Consider the following 19,418-nt stretch of genomic DNA (forward strand, 5'->3'; position numbering starts at 1 on the left):
TCACATTCAAACTGTCTTAGAAACGTTTGATATTAAACAATACATAATGTGAGATGTGGTGGAAATGAGCGTGTGCTTGAAATGTTTATGAGGAAAAAAATGGTTGAAGACACCTAGTTATAGATGACAAATATAAAATTACTTCTTGACAAACCATCAATAAATAAATGTCAACAAATCCATTGAGGTAAAGGACATCAAGTGGAGATCAACACATCATCATACGTCTAATTGTGGTCTGTTATTGCATTTTTTTCTAAGAGGGGATATTGGTTTCTCATAAATTATGCTGACGTTTAAAAATTACTGTTTTGTGGGTGAGAGGTGTCAATGCTTGAAAGTTGATGATCACTCGATGCAATGACTTCAAAAGGGTGGTGGTAAGTTTGTGACGCATTATTCCTTCTGACTGTTTTTGTACATCTCTTAAAAGACCTCCTCATAATAACAAACATACATAATCAACACCAACTAACTGACCAACACCTGTGATCTGGACACCGAGAGCTATGGCCTGGACTTCTAGACTCATCACCGTCACTGTTCTGGTCATCCTCATTGGATGCTTCACTGGTGCACAGGGCAACTGTAAGTAACTAAACATGCAGCACACAGTCAATGATACTGTTTCTGCTGATTATGAGAAACCTTTGGAAGAACCCTTAATTTGCAGGATATTATAATGCTGTGATCATGAATTCAACTGGTTTGTCACATTCGGTCTGCAGTCTCTTACTGGTTAGAGATGCAAAGGAAGTCAATATCCTGTCTTGAAAAATACCATATAAAAGGATATGAGTCTAGATAGCACCTTCAAAACAGAATCTACGTCTTCCTCTTCTGGTTTTGTGAATATTTTGAGCAAACATCATGCATCTCTGCTGGAAATTAGCTCTGATGATGGTTCTTGTGTGTGTTACTGAGCAGCAAGTCAACTGTAAGTTTTGGGATTTTTTTTATCATTGGATTTGTATTTTTATAAGAGCCTTTGGTACTGATTATTATGGATCTGCTGATTTTAATGAACTTTTTTTATATTTACACTCAGATTTTGCATTTATGATTTAATTCACACCAACCTGCTTTCATAATCCAAAGGCATAGTCCACCCAAAGATGAAAATTAATCATTTACTCATCCTCATGTTGTTGACTTTCTTTCTTCTGTGGAAGACAAAAGAAGATATTTTAAAGAGAGTTAGAAGCTAAACAGTTTCTGTTTAAAAATACAATAGAAGTCAATGGGACATTTTTCAAAATATTGTTTTGTTCAGCAGAAGAAAGAAATGCACACATGTTTGGAACATCAGGGTGAGTAAATTATGACAGAATTTTCATTTTTTGGTGGACTATCTCTTTAATGATGGTGAATCCATTACTATAGATTGCGTTTAGCTATAGCACAGTTTTGTTTTCTTTAATGGAGCCCTTATCAAGATCAAGATCGTCTTGTTTTCACACATACTGTATACAGTACGCACAGTACAAGTGCTTTGGAGATTTCAATCTGTTTCTCTTTCAGATCGTCGGCCCACTAGAGTTTGAGTGACTTGCTGTAAGGAAGTGTCGAAGGGAAGAATTCCTCCTGAAGTTAAACTGATTGGATACAGGCATCAGAATGCTCTGAGTCCGTGTGTGGATGCTATAGTGTAAGCTCTCTCTACACACATTTCACAGTTTTATATGCCTGATATTGTGTTCATTTCAGTGGTACTGTATATCTGTCCTGCAGATTCTACACAGAGAAAGACAAGTACTGCTCTGATCCAACAGCGCGCTGGATTCAGTTCAGACTGAAAGGTACGGCCCTAAATTAATATGACATCTTAATATGATGCTTATGTATTGATAAAAAAACACTTATAATGTGATCATCTTTCCTCCAGGTCTGAAGGAGATTGAGGACTGAGCCAATGTAGGCCTAAAGATGCTGCAAATCTATCTATCTATCTATATCAATCCATCTATATATATAAAAAAAGAGAATGTATATTATGTAAGTTTATTCAATCAAAAAAGCACCGTTAGATACCCTTAGCTTATGTGAATGTTAAAATATGTTTCACTTAATTGCTTTGTTTTATCTGCTTTAAAATTAAAATGCACTTTTGAAAAAAAACATTTAACTGCTTATTCTTTCACACAAACACCCAGCCTTTTCTCTGTAACAGTTTAGACTGTATTTAATTATATTTAAGCTGAATCATTAAATAAATAGTTCACCAAAATAGGAACATTCTGTCATTCTTTACTCATCCTCGTGTCATTACAAATCAGAATTACTTTCTCTCTTCTGTGAGTAATGATACTTTTTCTTTTGAGTCCTTTTTGAGTTTGAAAGTTTCAGTCTCCATTGACTGTAATTGAATGGGGAAAAAACAGGTCAGTATACTGATAGTTTGTCAATTATAAGAGAATTTTCGTTTTTGGGTGAAATATTTCTCTACATACTACATATATTTTGTGTTTCAGTAATAGAATGTGCGCCATCTAGTGGAGAAGAGCATTAATGCACAGAGAAGGCCATTTTGCCGTATTAAAAGGCGCTCTAAGCGATGTCACACGTTTTTTAGGCCAAGACATTTTTTGTCACATACAGCAAACATCTCCTCAACATCTGCTAGTTGCCTGTCCCCTGAACACACTGTAAAAAAATGTATTTGGATGGTATACTATTCTTTATTATAGGCTTTGTACTTCACTCACGTTTCAATATCGACGGAAAAAATCATCCTCTTCACATGCACAAAATGGTACGAATTGTACTACTGACTATATAAACAGAGCAGTGGAATTTTTATATGTTAGTAATATAATATGTAATATAATTTATTATTATATTTTATTATGGCTATAATGAACAGGCTGCGATGTCAAGATTGCAATGCTGGAATATGGTGTGTGTGTGTGTGTGTGTGTAAGGCGCGGGCGCGATCGAACAGTGTAAACATGAAAACATAGGCTGCTCCGTCATTTTGTTCAGGACATCTACGGATATTATTATTTATAGATGTATAATTAAACTTGTTTAAATGTACAGTTTGGTGTTGTTTTGTTTTTAAAAGATATCCTAATACAATAAATGCATTAATCTCTCAATTGGGTATTTATCATTAAAGATATAGAGTTTGGAATAGCGGTCAAAATGAGTTCTAGTAGTTATGGAATTCTGGCTTCTAGTGTTAAAGAACTATTAATTGCTAACTCTAATCGTATCTTGTTATCGGTTTACCATGGTAATTTTAGTTAAGATCTATTGGCTTTGTTGTACTTAAAGGGCAACTCGGTAACTAGCCATTTCTTCGCTGATCTTCACTTTTGTTGTCGCGTGTTTTCTCAACGAGCTCCCAACAGCTGTGGGGCGTATATTTCACAACACTGTCGTAAAAAAACTCACTTGCGGCCCCTCCCCCTTTCTACCACTACTCATGTGCATCTGTTATTATCGGAGCTGGCCAACTTTATTGTGTGGTGCTATATCTGAGGTGGGTAATACATTACACACATTATCATAGAACATTCAGTGTTTCCCACACATAGACTAATTCGTGGCGGTGCACCACAGAATCAACACCGGCCGCCACATATTGCGTTTCGTTATAAAACATTTTTTTACGCTATTTAAAACACGCAGCGTATTCTTTCAGCTGCATTTCCTTTCCCTGCTCTCCCTCCGTCTCTCTGTCACTCGCGCGTCTCTCTCACAAGCGATTTTTTTGTCTCGCCAAAGCCTTATTTGATCGGTGAGTGATGTATATGACTGCTGCGCTTGCGATAGGGCGCATATTACTGAAAGAACGAGCAGAGAGAGAGGCCCAGTCGCGCGCGCGTCTTCAAACTGTCTTGCTCTCTCTCGCTCCCTCGCCCATATTAATCCAAATCAATTGAGAATTGACACGATGGTAAAAGATCGGAAAACCGTCTCTTTTGTCTTTTCGCTGCTACTGCTGAAGAATGATCCATCATCGTCGCTTGTAATCATAGCTAGTTATTGAGGGGGGCGTGTGTGTTATGTCGAAATGCCGTAAAGCAGTTCGTGTTTCGCGCTCGAAAACACTTGTTCTCGTTCTCACTTCTCACGAGACTTCTAATTTTCATCTTACCGGGACGCAAATTTTTTTCCCCAGGATGGTAGGGGAAGACTCATGAATATTCATTAGGGAAGTCATCCCTGATCGGTCTTAACCCCAGTGACGGGTAGGTTTAGGGGCGGGGTTAGGGGGTAGGTCATTAGACCCCCAGTGACGGATAGGTTTAGGGGTGGGGTTAGGGGTAGGTCATCAGACCAATCAGGGATGACTTCCCTAATGAATATTCATGAGTCTTCCCCTACCATCCTGGGGAAAAAAATAATCGCTACCGGGACGGTAGTCCCCATGTTGCAAGGTTGGTTTTACGCCGGGGGACGCTGGGGGGAGTGAGGAAAGTCACAAATTTCACCAGAACAGGTTGTTTAACCATCCAAATGATTTCTAGGCGGTTTTATTAAGTTAAAAAAGTTGCCAAGTTCCCCTTTAAGACACAGAATAAAAGTTATTGTTTAAAAACGCTTGGTGAAAGCACCTCAGTGTACCTCAGGCTAATAGAGCTGTTTTACATTAGCGCGTCATTCACTTGGCTCAAACTCGGAATTTTACGCAAATTATGATAATTCACCGTATTAAAAAAAACATCGGACAAACCCGAACGCAAGCAGCTGATTTTACATTTTAAAGCACGACCGGTTTTTGTTGTTGGTTTTTTTTTAACGAGATTTGTTCTCCAATGCTTGCATTTTTTGGCACAAAGTGCAAATAAAATGCTTAATGGCAAACTAATTTTCCTTGTTGTTTACCTGTTAATGAAATATGAGGGCCAGCCAAGGCCTATATTGGTTCTGTATAGGCCTATGTTATAGTTTTTAAAGGTTCCTGTTTTCTAATAGGCTGTCAGTCGGTTAACATATAGGCCTGCTACGAATATCTGTGACTGTGACATCAAGGTATCAAAAATCTAATTATTTATTGATTCTCCCCCGCATTGTGTGTTCATGTTATAATCTGCGTCTACGGGATAAACATAGTTTCAAATATTAACACTCGCATATAGCTGTAGCCTAACTATTTAAAAAAATCACTGCTGTAAATCTGTGCAATATAACAGTAGCCTACTTCAAAAAAAAAAAAAAAAAACAGCAGAGAATATGAATATTTATTATTTAAATACACTCTTGAGCACATAAATAATAATATTTGCTATAGATCGACATAATATTTCAGCGCTGCAGGGTTTTTAATTCTCATTGTATGAAAAAAAAGACAAAAAAACAAACAATGGCCAGGTATTATTTGGTAGCCTATTATTGTCTTATTTGCCACGCGTGGTTTAAAATAAAATAAAACACACTTTCGGAACTGTGTCTTACTGAAATACAGTGAATTATCATCATTTGTGTAAAATCCTGAGTTTGTTTTTATTCACTGATCCTAATGGAAAAATGAAGAAGCATAGATTAATGATGTAAAATTACAGAGCCCAGCTGCATGACATTCGGAAAATATTGTCTACTATCAGTCGAACAGGCTATCTCTCCTTGCAGTGCTAGTAATTTAATGCAGTCATGCTCATTGCTCACTTAAAGCAGCCATGTCACCCTGTAGCCCAAGACTGGTTGCCCACTGAAGCTAAGCAGGGCTGAGCCTGGTTAGTACCTGGATGGGAGACCTCCTGAGAAAACCAGGTTGCTGCTGGAAGAGGTGTTAGTGAGGCCAGCAGGGGGTGCTCACCCTATGTCTGTGTGGGTCCTAATGCCCCAGTATAGTGACGGGGACACTATACTGTCAAAGAGCACCGTCCTTCGGATGAGATGTAAAACCGAGGTCCTGACTCTCTGTGGTCATTAAAAATCCCAGGATGTCTTTCGAAAGAGTAGGGGTGTAACCCTGGCACATCATGGCCAAATTTGCCCAGTGGCTTCTGTCCATCATGGCCTCATAATCATCCCCATATACTGATTGGCTTCATCACTCTGTCTCCTCTCCACCAGTAAGCTGGTGTGTGGTGGGCGTTCTGGCGCAATATGGCTGCTGTCGCATCATCCAGGTGGATGCTGCTCATTGGTGGTGGTTGAGGAGAATCCCCCCCTTTCTATGTAAAGTGCTTAGAGTGCTGAGAAAAAGCGCTATATAAATGTAATGAATTATTATTATTATTATTATTATTAAAGTGGCACTGACTTATCTGATGGGTAAATTAATAAATATAATATAGCTAAATCTCAAACATTGTATCATTTATATCAGCAACATATTTCTTTATAACTCCCAGCCCTGAACTGCTCAATATTAAAGCTTATATTGGCCTATATAACTTTTTGAAAAGCTGCTTTAAAACGATGTGAATTGAGCGCTATACAGATCATTTTGACACTTGATATAGACCTAGGTATAGGCTATATAGCCAACATATCATGGCCACGAATGAAGAATTCGTTCCCCAGATTTAGCTGCACGTAGGCTACATTACACGGTGGTCTGCCCGCATGAAGACATATGTTTGTTGTACAGTAACTTCATCTAACTTATTAAGTCGTATTAACTGTTCACACAACTCGTAATTAAGTTAATCAAAACATTATCCAATTGATTATTGAAATCGCCATGGTTATCACTTAATATTTCTGTAGTATGGCCAAACAGCGTAGTAGATCATTCATAAACTCGTACATAAAGGAATGCACATGCTCATGCCTCAAGCGTCCACGCCAATAAGATTGCTGTATTATAAACCAATGAACTTGGGGGTGGGCGGAGCGACACATGTAGCCCCTCCTTAATGTGTCGCCCCGCCCCAATCATCCAGACTGCACTCTGGGGATACTCGATTGGGTTGACAAAGTCAACCGGTGATTACTTGGCCAGCAATTCAACAAATGAAAGATGTTATGGAATTCATAAAACAAAAACAGAAACGAACATGAAGCAAATAACAACTTTGCATTCGTACGGTACACACATCCCCAAACAAGACATTCAAAAATTGGGAAGTTATATTATATTAATGTAACTATGGGCTTAGGTATGTTTAAAATACTTATTAATGACACAGTTCCTCAAAGGAACAGGTCCATGTGACATGGTAGCCTACTTTAATAGCCTATACCATGGTTCTGAATGTCATTAAAAACATAATAACACGGTACTTGTTTTAGTATTTAGTTTTAGTATTTTCAGTGTTTTGTTACTCTTTGTGGTGAGAAAATGTATTTACCTCGTTCACAAGACGCTGCACGAGCAGGTGTTGAACCTAATACAAATACAGTTTTCATCGCTGACAAAAGGTTGTTTCAGTGGACTTTATCTGGAGATCTTTTTTGTTGTCGGTTTTGAGTTACGGTTTTACAGAGTGACACGTCGCTCCAAACGATTCAGTGCCTGAGCGAGTTGCCCGAAGGAAACATGTTGTGGTGTGATTTCACACTAGCCGAAGACACTTGTCAAATTGTTATAAGTTTTAGTTTACTTTTATAATACTGATGTCCTTTAGTTGCATATATAGTGTTTAGTGTTGTCACGATACCAAAATTATTGTTTCGATACCGATACCAAGTCAAGTATTGCGATTTCGATACTTTTTCGATACTTTTTTCCTGAAAAGGGAGAAACACTCTCAAATATCATTGCTGTGCTTTATTTTAAAACCGGGACAACATTCTAATCATATAACACACTAATAAATGAACATATGAACAGCAGATATATTAAACATTTGAACAAAATATGAAATATCAAAATATAAAAAATAAATTAGAGCAATGACATTCAAGGTAATTTTTTTTTATAAATTTAGCAGCATTATCTCATTTATCATAAGAAACATAAGAGCTTTATCTTGATTCTGAACTTTGAATAAAAATATGAACAGTTATTATATTAAACAATGTTTAATATTGGTAACATATGATAAGCCTCATTGGTGTGATATATTTGACATGTGGGGAGAGAGTTGTGGAAGGCCTATACTTAAAGGGATAGTTCGCCCAAAAATGAAAATTCGGTCATCATTTACTGACCCTCAAGTTGTTTCAAACCTGTATGAATTTCTTTTTTCTGCTGAACACAAAAGAAAATATTTTGAAAAATGTCGGTAACCAAACAGTTGATGGACCCCATTGTTTTCCATAGTAGGAAAAAAAAATACTATGGAAGTCAACGGGGTCCATCAACTGTTTGGTTACCGACATTTTTCAAAATATTTTCTTTTGTGTTCAGCAGAAAAAAGAAATTCATACAGGTTTGAAACAACTTGAGGGTGAGTAAATGATGACCGAATTTTCATTTTTGGGCGAACTATCCCTTTAATGTTAAACATAAATATATAGCAGCAAAGACAACGTCGGCAGTGTAGGCTACAGAATAATTCGTTCTGTATTGAGAGGTGCAATATTTGAAAATCGATAATATTTTTTTAAATTACATTTATATTGTATTTGTCAAAACTTTCAAACATCAAAATGTCATTTATTAATATGTATTCGTGTCAAAATGACATAGAAACATCTTTTCCTATTCTATTTTGCCTGGGAACGCTTCGAACACGCTTGCGTGACGCGTGCAAAATAGGCGTCGGTTCTATTTCTAGCATGAACGCGTTTTCCGCTTGTCACGCAGGCAGTTAACATGGGAGCCGAAATAAAAACGGACACGACACGCAGCCAGTGTGCCGCCGGCCTTACAAATCTGGCACATGCAGCCATCTCGCTGTACAGTGTTTTGTCACATGACACTAACAGCGGCAGCTTCTTTGCTGCGTGCGTCAGGAAAAAACACAGACGTCCAAAGGGAGGTTTTTTTTTTTTTTTTTTTTTTAAGTATCGATACTGATAAATTTAGGTATCGTGACGTTTTTAATTTCCGAGTATCGCGATACTTTTGAAGTATCGGTACACCGTGCAACACTAATAGTGTTTAATTATTATTGTTGTTTTTTTATTGTATAATGTAATAATATAATACACATGTTCACAGAGTTGATCTGTTTTGATACAGTTACTTAAAGGGGTGGTATAATGCCCTTTTCACAAGATGTAAAATAAATATCTGATGTCCCCAGAGTGTGTGTGTGAAGTTTAAGCTCCAAATACCCCACAGATATTTTTATATAGCATGTTAAAGTTGTCACTTTTTGAGGGATAGCAAAAACGCACCGTTTTGTGTCTGGCATTTTAAATGAATGGTTTCAAGAGCTCGTGTGTTAGCAGCTCCGATTACCTCACGCAGACAAACACACTAAATGACAGAAACTGTTCTGCCTTGAATTCATGTTGCTGATGTGGAGTTAACTATCTTCAGTTAGCATATTCTGTCATGCTAATCTATAAATCGCTCGTATAGGAACTGTTGTGAGATGCACACAGAGTGACTTTCTGTTTCTTGTGAAAAGACGGATGCTACAGTTTGAGCTGACTCACAAATGTACTGGACTACAACTCTTCCTCTTCTCAATCTCAACATGGACTGCGTGTTCCCAGGGGGCGGGGTTTATGTCAATTTTAGGGTTGGTGATGTTGTGTAGTCCCTACCAGCCGTTTGTTGTAGTATTCCTTAAAAAACGATTTCTTTAAAAGCAAATAATCTCCCTTTGCTTTGAACTTTGAGTGTTGTAACTTTGCAGATGTTGTTTATTCTCAAAAAGCAACATTACACACTAACTAGAGTTAGAAAAGTGAAATCATACTCAACCACCCCTTTAATTCTAAACGTTTTCCTCTGATTAGCTCATTCTTGCAAAAGAACAGTGACACAGCATCATCAGACTAGGGTGACTTGATGTCCCAGTATTCAGTCCTGTATTTTACACTCCTTTCACATGTCCTGATTTGAGGCTTGACAAATGACAAATTTCAGAGAAACCCTATGACGATACTCTTAAATCATTCCTGTCGTCCATGATTTGTCATATCAAATAATTAAGCAACAACTGATATCTGTAAATGTTTATCCTAAGAATTTTTTTTTTTATTTTGTGCATGATTAACAGAATGACTAACTATGGTGTAAGTTATTCCATTCGCTTTATTCATAGGAAGCATGAAGAATGACAATACTTCCCTTTTTTCTAGGACATAAAAAGCAAGAGCGGCCCAAGAGCAGTAAACCATTTGTGGAATTTCACAGCACACAAGATCCCTCAGAAATCATGCACCTGTACTCAGCATCTCAACGACTGATGGTTATGATTTGTTTGGTTGTGTTCCTGTGTGCGTTTACATCAGGAGGTGAGTTTCCTTCTCCTATTCTCCTACATTCTCCACACAAAAAGTTTAATTAAAAAAAAAGTTTTATATTTCTTATCAGATTGGAAAAATGTTTATGATGTTTTAGGCATAAATCTCATTAAATTATTTTAGATTCATGCTTAAACCAAGAAAAAATAAAATAAAAATTCCAGTGGGTTAAGAAAAATCTAAGATATGTTCTTTAAGTCTTAATATTTTGCGTAGGTTTGCTTCACATATAAAATTATCTTGTTTTAATGATTCTTACATATTTTAATGGAAAAAAGATGGGCTCTTTTTTTCCCCAAGTGTTAGACTTGAACAGTGTTATTTATACAACCAAACACCATAAAGAATCAATAGCTTTTGAAATCAAACTAAATGGGAAACCATTATTTATGGATGTTTTTCTGTCTGTTTTGCAGTGACCTCTCAAGACTCTAAAAAGCCAATATGCTGCAAAGAGGATACGCTCACATTAGAAAATCCAAGAATCAAAATCACAAAATGTTACATCTTTTCAGCAAAAGGCAAATGTGCTGCGGCCGTAGTGTAAGTCAGTCCAGCAACATTCAAAGGAATCTCTTCTTGTCAAAGAGCATTTTATTGTGCCAATATCTGCAGTCTAAATGCATTTCTCCATTTCATTTTTACAGGTTGACTGATGACAATATATTGTACTGCATCGATCCTAAAGCTAAATGGCTCAGTAGAAGGATGAATAATCTAAAAAAGGTTAGAATTTACAGCTTACTTTTTTTTTTTTTTTTTTTTAACCTGTGGAGTGCGTTAGGAGTAATACAGAACAGCTGAACTGAATATAATATGACAACCTCTTCTCGCAAGGTTTATACCAACACAATCTACTGTATACTGGCATATGTATCATGTAAAGGGCCACTTCCTAACCTGTTTTTCTTCTTTTCTTATTCAACAGAGAGGTGTCATATGTGAAGATTATACTGAAGATTATACTAAATCTTTAACGACACACATGGGGATTTGAACTTGGTCTTCACCAGCCACACTTTACCATTCGTGTCAGTCAGTCAAGCTACACTTTAATACACTCTCTTCTACGCTGGGAAAAACATGTTGAACATATTTCACAAAGGAAACAATCTGTGGTTTGCTTTCACACTTAGCTGCTGTGCAGTCTAAGTCCGGTTATTCCTTTATCTTTTTATTTCTTTTTGAAATATAAATGTCTTAGTTTTATTTATAATGCTTAATTTATAAACCTTTATTTTCTTTTTAGAATTTAATATATTACACAATTGCAAGGAGTACTGCTTTTTGTTTGTTCAATGTTTTATTTATTTTTTAACAAAGTAACATATTTATTTTCCTAATATTATTTCTCTTTTCTTCTCTAAATTATTACAAATATATCAGTTAAATGTCTTGAAGTGCTTACAAAAGTTTATTGGATGCATTATGAATGTAAACTTTAATAAAAATATTGTGGAATCATATTTAATACAAGATTACTCGTGTCATTTTATTTCTGGAATTCTGCTGATCTTTACCTTTGAACAAAGGCCTGAGGCCTTGACAAGTTGTTAGTGACATCTTACAAATTGATTTGAAACCATCCGACCATAGGGAGGGACTTTGTGTGTAATCTGGGTGTAGTGTGTGTTTCTGAAGTAGGCTACCTGCAGAGATTTAACCCAGAGGTCACAGTAATGGAGATGAACGAACACACACACACACTAAAACCCTATGACTGTCAGATGAAACAGCAGAGTCATACGTTCCATTTCTCTACAACACTCTAATGATGGGAACTGTGCATCATCTTCCACCAGACTAATGACAGTCAAACGTGTCTAAGAATGCTCATTTATTTAGTCAGTACCTGAGAACAAACACATTCTCAGATTATGAAGCACATTTATTTATGACCTCAGAACACGATCATGAAAGCATCGCAGCAAACCTGAAACATCACAATGTACTGTGATTAAATAATGACAGAATTTTCATTGTGGGTGAACTATCACTAACCACTTTTTATTCTGTGTATCAGTTAATTGTATTATATAGTTTAATATTTTCATAAATATATTGATTTAGTTTTTATATATTTATTTTTGAAAATGGCTTTCAGTAATGGATGTGTTAAACTTTGTTATTAAAGGATGACAGCGTCTAGCATTTCAGAAGTATTTGACAGTTATGGAGAATGAACAGATATGGTGATGAAACAGAACAATGATGAAATCATCTACAAAAATAAACGGACAGGATGAGTACCATGCAGTTTAAGTTCTGCTTTATTGACTATTTAAGGTGAACTAGTGAGAGTCTTGAATATAATCTCTCAGACACAAGCAGTGAAAGTTGAAGATCGACTGTGACAATGGAGACACAAAGGATCCTCATGAGGAGTTTGGCTGTTTTGGTTTTTGCATCTGTGATCTGGACTATAACAGGTAAAGTGCTTGAAACTGTTTGTATATTATTATATCTGATGGAACGGTGCAGAATATTGAGGTTTACCTTGTTCTTCAATCTCAGCAGGTGCTGATGAGAAGGTGATCACATGCTGTAGAGTCGTCTCCAGACTAACTCGAGCCAAGTTTACTTATCCTATCATCGGTTTCAGGCTGCAAAAACAAAGTCTTCCATGTGTGAAGGCCGTTGTGTAAGAATCCCAGTTCTTCTCTAAAGAAAACATGTCATGATTAGAGATCAACAGCATCTGATGCTAGATTTCTGTTTTAACTTTTTCATTCTCTTTAACAGCTTTGAGACTAAACGAGGAGATTTCTGTCTTGATTGGACACTACCATGGGTGAGGGAGGAAGCTAAGAAGCTTTTGTAAGTTAAACCCAACAAGTGTGGTGAAACATACCTGACTTTGTGACAACAGAATCTTATAAAGTGTTGCATATTTAGCATAGTATTCTTGTATTCACATTGTTTTTTTGTTTTTCTTTTGTTTTACAGCAGAGCTCAAAAAAACAAAGCCTGACTTCCACGCCACCACCAGCATCATCTATCAGTAAACTCACTCCTGTGGGAGGATCTTCCCAATCAACTGACAGATCATGAATCATGAACATCTAAAAGCAAACTCATAATGAGACCACATCTACAAGTAGTTCCTTGTTTTAAAAAACATTTCTAAAGTTTAAGAGATTTTGCCGTTGTATTTTGAAAATATTTAATGTGATGGTTAGTAAATTAGGTGTATTCAAATTGAATATTTAAAATGTATGTTGTCGAATACATATGTAGTTTGACAGTGAAAGTTCTTAATTTATTAAATTTATTCATACACTGAATAATAGTGAAACTGTTTTAGAACAAATGTGTTTAAATAAATTATTAGCTTATATATTATATTTCACATTGAAATATATTTCGCTAAATGTAATGGACTGTGTTAAGAAGGGTGACACAAGTCTGAGTAAAATTAAGACTGATTTGTATGAGAGCAAACCTGGAAACTTTTGTGTTGATTATGCAAATGAACAAGTGCAATCTGAAACTACAAATAAACTATGATCAGCAACAACTGGTTTTGCTTGTGGTTGATGTTTCTGAATGTGTGCAAGAGGTCACTGTCAGAAACGATGACACCTTTTCTCTTTAGCATCTTTATTCTTACATTAGCAGTTGGTTGATGATTATGCATGTCCTTCCTTGTGCTACTTATGTACATTTTACCCATAATCAAATGCTAAATTGTATGAATAAGTTGGTACTCTTATTATTGGTATCTTATGAAATTGAGTGTTGACAATGAAAAAGTCCTTTTCGATTTTTTTCCACATACTCATATATGTTAATTTAAGTCATTAACATCTTCACAGCTTAATTAAGGAAGGAAGGAAGTAAATAAGTAAACACTAAGCAGTAATAATGGAACAACAGTTTTAAATAGTGATTTTTCACTATTATTCTATATTTTATTTTACATTTTCATGGGTTTAACAATAAAAACAACTTTGTGCATCAAAACCACTCCTTTCCTTGTAAGCATTTTAAACGTCTCCAGCATGTTTCCTAATAACCCAACGATCAAGCATAGTTCACCCCACACACACATTATCACATCCGTCAAAAGCTTAGGCTGGCTTTCGGTTTGAATATTAGAACTAAAACATCAACATAACACACTCATGGGCATCGATCACTTCACTGAATACTTGCCAGCATTAGCCTACCTTATAATCTATCCGTTTTAAAATCCACATCTTTTGATATCTTTTAATATTGAAAACATCATAATAGTTGGACGTTCCTTTAATGTCACGTGCTTTTATGTCCAAGGGGTTGATTTTTATTTAAACTAACAGAATTTTAATTTTTTATTTATTTTTTCTGTTACAGGTCACATTCAAACTGTCTTAGAAACATTTGATATTAAACAATACATAATGTGAGATGTGGTGGAAATGAGCGTGTGCTTGAAATGTTTATGAGGAAAAAAATGGTTGAAGACACCTAGTTATAGATGACAAAAATTACTTCTTGACAAACCATCAATAAATAAATGTCAACAAATCCATTGAGGTAAAGGACATCAAGTGGAGATCAACACATCAGCTTCAAGTTGTGTGTTTTCACCTGCAGAAACATAACCCCTAAACTAAATTTATTTAGACCTACGTCTGTTTTGTTATTGCATTTTTTTCTAAGAGGGGATATTGGTTTCTCATAAATTATGCTGACGGGTAAAACTGACTGTTTTGTGGGTGAGAGGTGTGAATGCTTGAGAGTTGATGATCACTCGATGCAATGACTTGGCAAAGGGTGGTGGTAAGTTTGTGACGCATTATTCCTTCTGACTGCTATTGTACATCTCTTAAAAGACCTCCTCATAATAACAAACATACATAATCAACACCAACTAACTGACCAACACCTGTGATCTGGACACCGAGAGCTATGGCCTGGACTCCTAGACTCATCACCGTCACTGTTCTGGTCATCCTCATTGGATGCTTCACTGGTGCACTGGGCAACTGTAAGTAACTAAACATGCAGCACACAGTCAATGATACTGTTTCTGCTGATTATGAGAAACCTTTGGAAGAACCCTTAATTTGCAGGATATCATAATGCTGTGATCATGAATTCAACTGGTTTGTCACATTCGGTCTGCAGGCTACTCTTACTGGTTAGAGATGCAAAGGAAGTCAATATCCTGTCTTGAACAATACCATATAAAAGGATATGAGTCTAGATAGAACCTTCAAAACAGAATCTATGTCTTCCTCTTCTGGTTTTGTGAATATTTTGAGCAAACATCATGCATCTCTGCTGGAAATTAGCTCTGATGATGATGGTTCTTGTGTGTGTTACTGCGCAGCAAGTCAACTGTAAGTTTTGGGATTTTTTTTATCATTGGATTTGTATTTTTATAAGAGCCTTTGGTACTGATTATTATGGATCTGCTGATTTTAATGAACTTTTTATATATTTAAACTCAGATTTTGCATTTATGATCCATTTAATTCACACCAACCTGCTTTCATACTCCAAAGGCATAGTCCACCCAAAGATGAAAATCTGTCATCATTTACTCATCCTCATGTTGTTGACTTACTTTCTTCTGTGGAAGACAAAAGAAGATATTTTAAAGAGAGTTAGAAGCTAAACAGTTTCTGTTTAAAAATACAATAGAAGTCAATGGGACATTTTTCAAAATATTGTTTTGTTCAGCAGAAGAAAACATCAGGGTGAGTAAATTATGACAGATTTTTCATTTTTTGGTGGACTATCTCTTTAATGATGGTGAATCCATTACTATAGATTGTGTTGAACTATAGCAGTTTTGTTTTCTTTAATGGAGCCCTTATCAAGATCAAGATCGTCTTGTTTTCACACATACTGTATACAGTACGCACACTCGCACAGTACAAGTGCTTTGGAGATTTCAATCTCTGTCTCTCTTTCAGATCGTCGGCCCACTAGAGTTGGAGTGACTTGCTGTAAGGAAGTGTCGAAGGGAAGAATCCCTCCTGAAGTTAAACTGATTGGATACAGGCATCAGAATGCTCTGAGTCCGTGTGTGGATGCTATAGTGTAAGCTCTCTCTACACACATTTCACAGTTTTATATGCCTGATATTGTGTTCATTTCAGTGGTACTGTATATCTGTCCTGCAGATTCTACACAGAGAAAGACAAGTACTGCTCTGATCCAACAGCGCGCTGGATTCAATTCAGACTGAAAGGTACGGCCCTAAATTAATATGACATCTTAATATGATGCTTATGTATTGATAAAAAACACTTATAATGTGATCATCTTTCTTTCAGGTCTGAAGGAGATTGAGGACTGAGCCAATGGAGGCCTAAAGATGCTGCAAATCTATCTATATATATATATATTAAAAAAAGAGAATATATATTATGTAAGTTTATTTAATCAAAAAAGCACCATTAGATACCCTTAGCTTATGTGAATGTTAAAATATGTTTCACTTAATTGCTTTAAATTAAAATGCACTTTTGAAGAAAAAATTAAACTGCTTACTCTTTCACACAAACATCCAGCCTTTTCTCTGTAACAGTTTAGACTGTATTTAATTATATTTAAGCTGAATCATTAAATAAATAGTTCACCAAAATAGGAACATTCTGTCATTCTTTACTCATCCTCGTGTCATTACAAATCAGAATTACGTTCTCTCTTTTGTGAGTAATGATACTTTTTTTTTTGTCCTTTTGAAGTTTGAAAGTTTCAGTTTCCATTGACTGTAATTGAATGGGGGAAAACAGATCAGTATACTGATAGTTTGCCAATTATAAGAGAATTTTCGTTTTTGGGTTAAATATTTCTCTACATACTACATAGGCCTATATTGTGTTTCAGTAATAGAATGTGCGCTGTCTAGTGGAGAAAAGCATTAATGCACAGAGAAGGCCATGCAATTAATCAACCGGTGATTACTTGGCCAGCAACTAAACAAATGAAAGATGTTATGGAATTCATAAAACAAAAACAGAAATGAACATGAAGCAAATAACAACTTTGCATACGTACGGTAGGCTACACACATCCCCAAACAAGACATTCAAAAATGGGTAAATAAGTTATTTTATATTAATGTAACTATGGGCTTAGGTATCTTTAAAAGACTTATTAATGACACAGTTCCTCAAAATTACCTTTAAAAAAAAGTAGCCTACTCTGGCAGTTCCATGTGAAATGGTAGCCTACTTTAATAGGCCTATACCACGGTTCTGAATGTCATTAAAAACGTAATAACACGGTAACGTTACTTGTTTTAGTATTTTCTTGTAGTAGCCTACTGCTATACTCTTTGTGGTGAGAAAATGTATTTACCTAGTTCACAAGACACTGCACGAGCAGGTGTTGAAATACAGTTTTCATCGCTGACAAACCCGATATGGCGAATCTAAAGGTTGTTTCAGTTGACTTTATCAGGAGATCTTTTTTGTTGTCGGTTTTGAGTTACGGTTTTACAGCAGGGTTTCCGCGGGGTCTTAAAAAGTCTAAAATTCTGACCTTTAAATTTAAGGCTTTAAAAACGGCCAGATTTTCATCCTAGGTCTTAAATTTCATTTAGTCAACTCTAAAAAAGTGTTTACCCTCGTTCATTTCCAGAAACGCTGGCCGCAGAAAGTTATTACAAAGTAGCAAAAAAGTATCGAGTTGTAGCCTACAAAGCGGAGCCCTAGAGCAGGAATCTCACTCAGACACGTCGCACGCGTGCTACCAATAGCTCGTGGCTTGATATGAGCTAACGTTAGCTCGCCAGAGGCTGTTCACATATCGCGTCTTTTGCGTGCTCAAGTTTGTTCAAATGTAGGCGCGCGGTAAGCGCGCTCATAATTGAAGCGACGCGCTATTTTTTTTTTACCAGGCGCAACGAGATGAAAAAAAATCTAAACTTTTCAGAAAGCCGCAAACGCACCGCAGGTCATGCGACAGGAACCAACCAATCACCCCTTTCCATAACAACATTGAAAGCTCAGTCAACATGAAGGATGGGGGTGCACCCAAACACTACTAATAAATATAAGCTAATGTGTAAATGGACTTTTTTTGTCAAAACTTTATTTGAACTTGTACATGTTAGTAGATAACACGTTGCAAGACACTTTTTTAAAATCTGGCCACCCTTTTTAATGGTATTTTAATGTTTACGTAAACAAAAAGTGCATATTGATGCTAATCAATTTGTTATTTGCTGTTTTTCGACATAAAACTTAAACTTAAAAGATAGATAGATAGATAGATAGATAGATAGATAGATAGATAGATAGATAGATAGATAGATAGATAGATAGATAGATAGATAGATAGATAGATACTCTACTGATCCCGAGGTATATCTATCTAACTTGGATATCGCGTCGTGTAGGTCTTAAATTTCAATCTTTATGGTCTTAAAAAGGTCTTAAATTTGACTTACTGAAACCTGCAGAAACCCTGTACAGAGTGAAACGTTTCTCCAAACGATTCAGTGCCTGAGCGAGTTGCCCGAATGATTCAGACTCATGAACCGGTTCAGTAGGGTCGGACCGTTGTGCTCATAGATATTATGATATCTATGGTTGTGCTAACCAGTTACGCCAATTTAAAGAACCGACTCACAAGAGTAATTCATTTACGAATCGGGCATGGCCAGTTCTGATTAGTTGTGATATCTAAACATTAAAAAAAGGAGACAGGACATGATTAATGAAATATTGTGAGGGGAAAATGAATCTTTCTTTGGCAAACGGCAGTCTTTCTGGATAGACAAGGATTTAGCAGTCACGTTTGACTAGACTCGGTTTAGGCTGTGATCCAACAGCGCGCTGGATTCAATTCAGACTGAAAGGTACGAGCCTATATTAATATGACATCGTAATATGATGCTTATGTATTGATAAAAACAACGTGATCATCTTTCCTCCAGGTCTGTAGGAGATTGAGGACTGAGCCAATGGAGGCCTAAATATGCTATAGATCTATCAATCCATTTATCTATAAAAAAAAAAAAGAGAATATATATCATGCAAGTTCATTTAAGCACTATTAGATACCATTTTAGCTTATGTGAATGTTAAAAGATGTTTCACTTAATTGCTTTGTTTTATCTGCTTTAAAATTAAAATGCAATTTAAAAAAACAAAACACACACACAAACACCCAGCCTTTTCTCTGTAACAGTTTGGACTGTATTTAATTAT

The 19,418-nt window shown here is 36.1% G+C and overlaps 1 protein-coding gene and 1 long non-coding RNA gene across 4 annotated transcripts; both read left to right on the top strand.

Moving 5' to 3' along the window:
* The first annotated feature begins 367 nt into the window (after positions 1-367).
* Positions 368-16,825, top strand: LOC311283626 (C-C motif chemokine 8-like). Of its 3 annotated transcripts, none has more exons than XM_084398150.1 (4): positions 368-588; positions 16,170-16,296; positions 16,380-16,447; positions 16,533-16,825. In XM_084398150.1, the coding sequence occupies exons 1-4, from the start codon at positions 510-512 to the stop codon at positions 16,553-16,555; spliced, it is 297 nt and encodes a 98-aa protein (XP_084254276.1). In that variant the 5' UTR covers positions 368-509; the 3' UTR covers positions 16,556-16,825. The 3 variants fall into 3 exon arrangements, with proteins under 3 accessions (XP_084254276.1, XP_084254275.1, XP_084254277.1); XM_084398149.1 differs by lacking the exon at positions 368-588 and adding an exon at positions 15,016-15,235 and having other exon boundaries at positions 16,533-16,819; XM_084398151.1 differs by lacking the exon at positions 368-588 and adding an exon at positions 15,262-15,590 and having other exon boundaries at positions 16,533-16,808.
* On the top strand, positions 10,091-11,701 carry LOC311284385. Its single transcript, XR_014626206.1, has 3 exons — positions 10,091-10,254; positions 10,680-10,806; positions 10,911-11,701. It is a non-coding gene; the product is annotated as an uncharacterized lncRNA (long non-coding RNA).
* Positions 16,826-19,418: the final 2,593 nt, after the last annotated feature.

The sequence above is a fragment of the Rutilus rutilus genome (genome assembly GCF_951802725.1).
Source record: "Rutilus rutilus genome assembly, chromosome: 24".
Classification (NCBI taxonomy): domain Eukaryota; kingdom Metazoa; phylum Chordata; class Actinopteri; order Cypriniformes; family Leuciscidae; genus Rutilus; species Rutilus rutilus.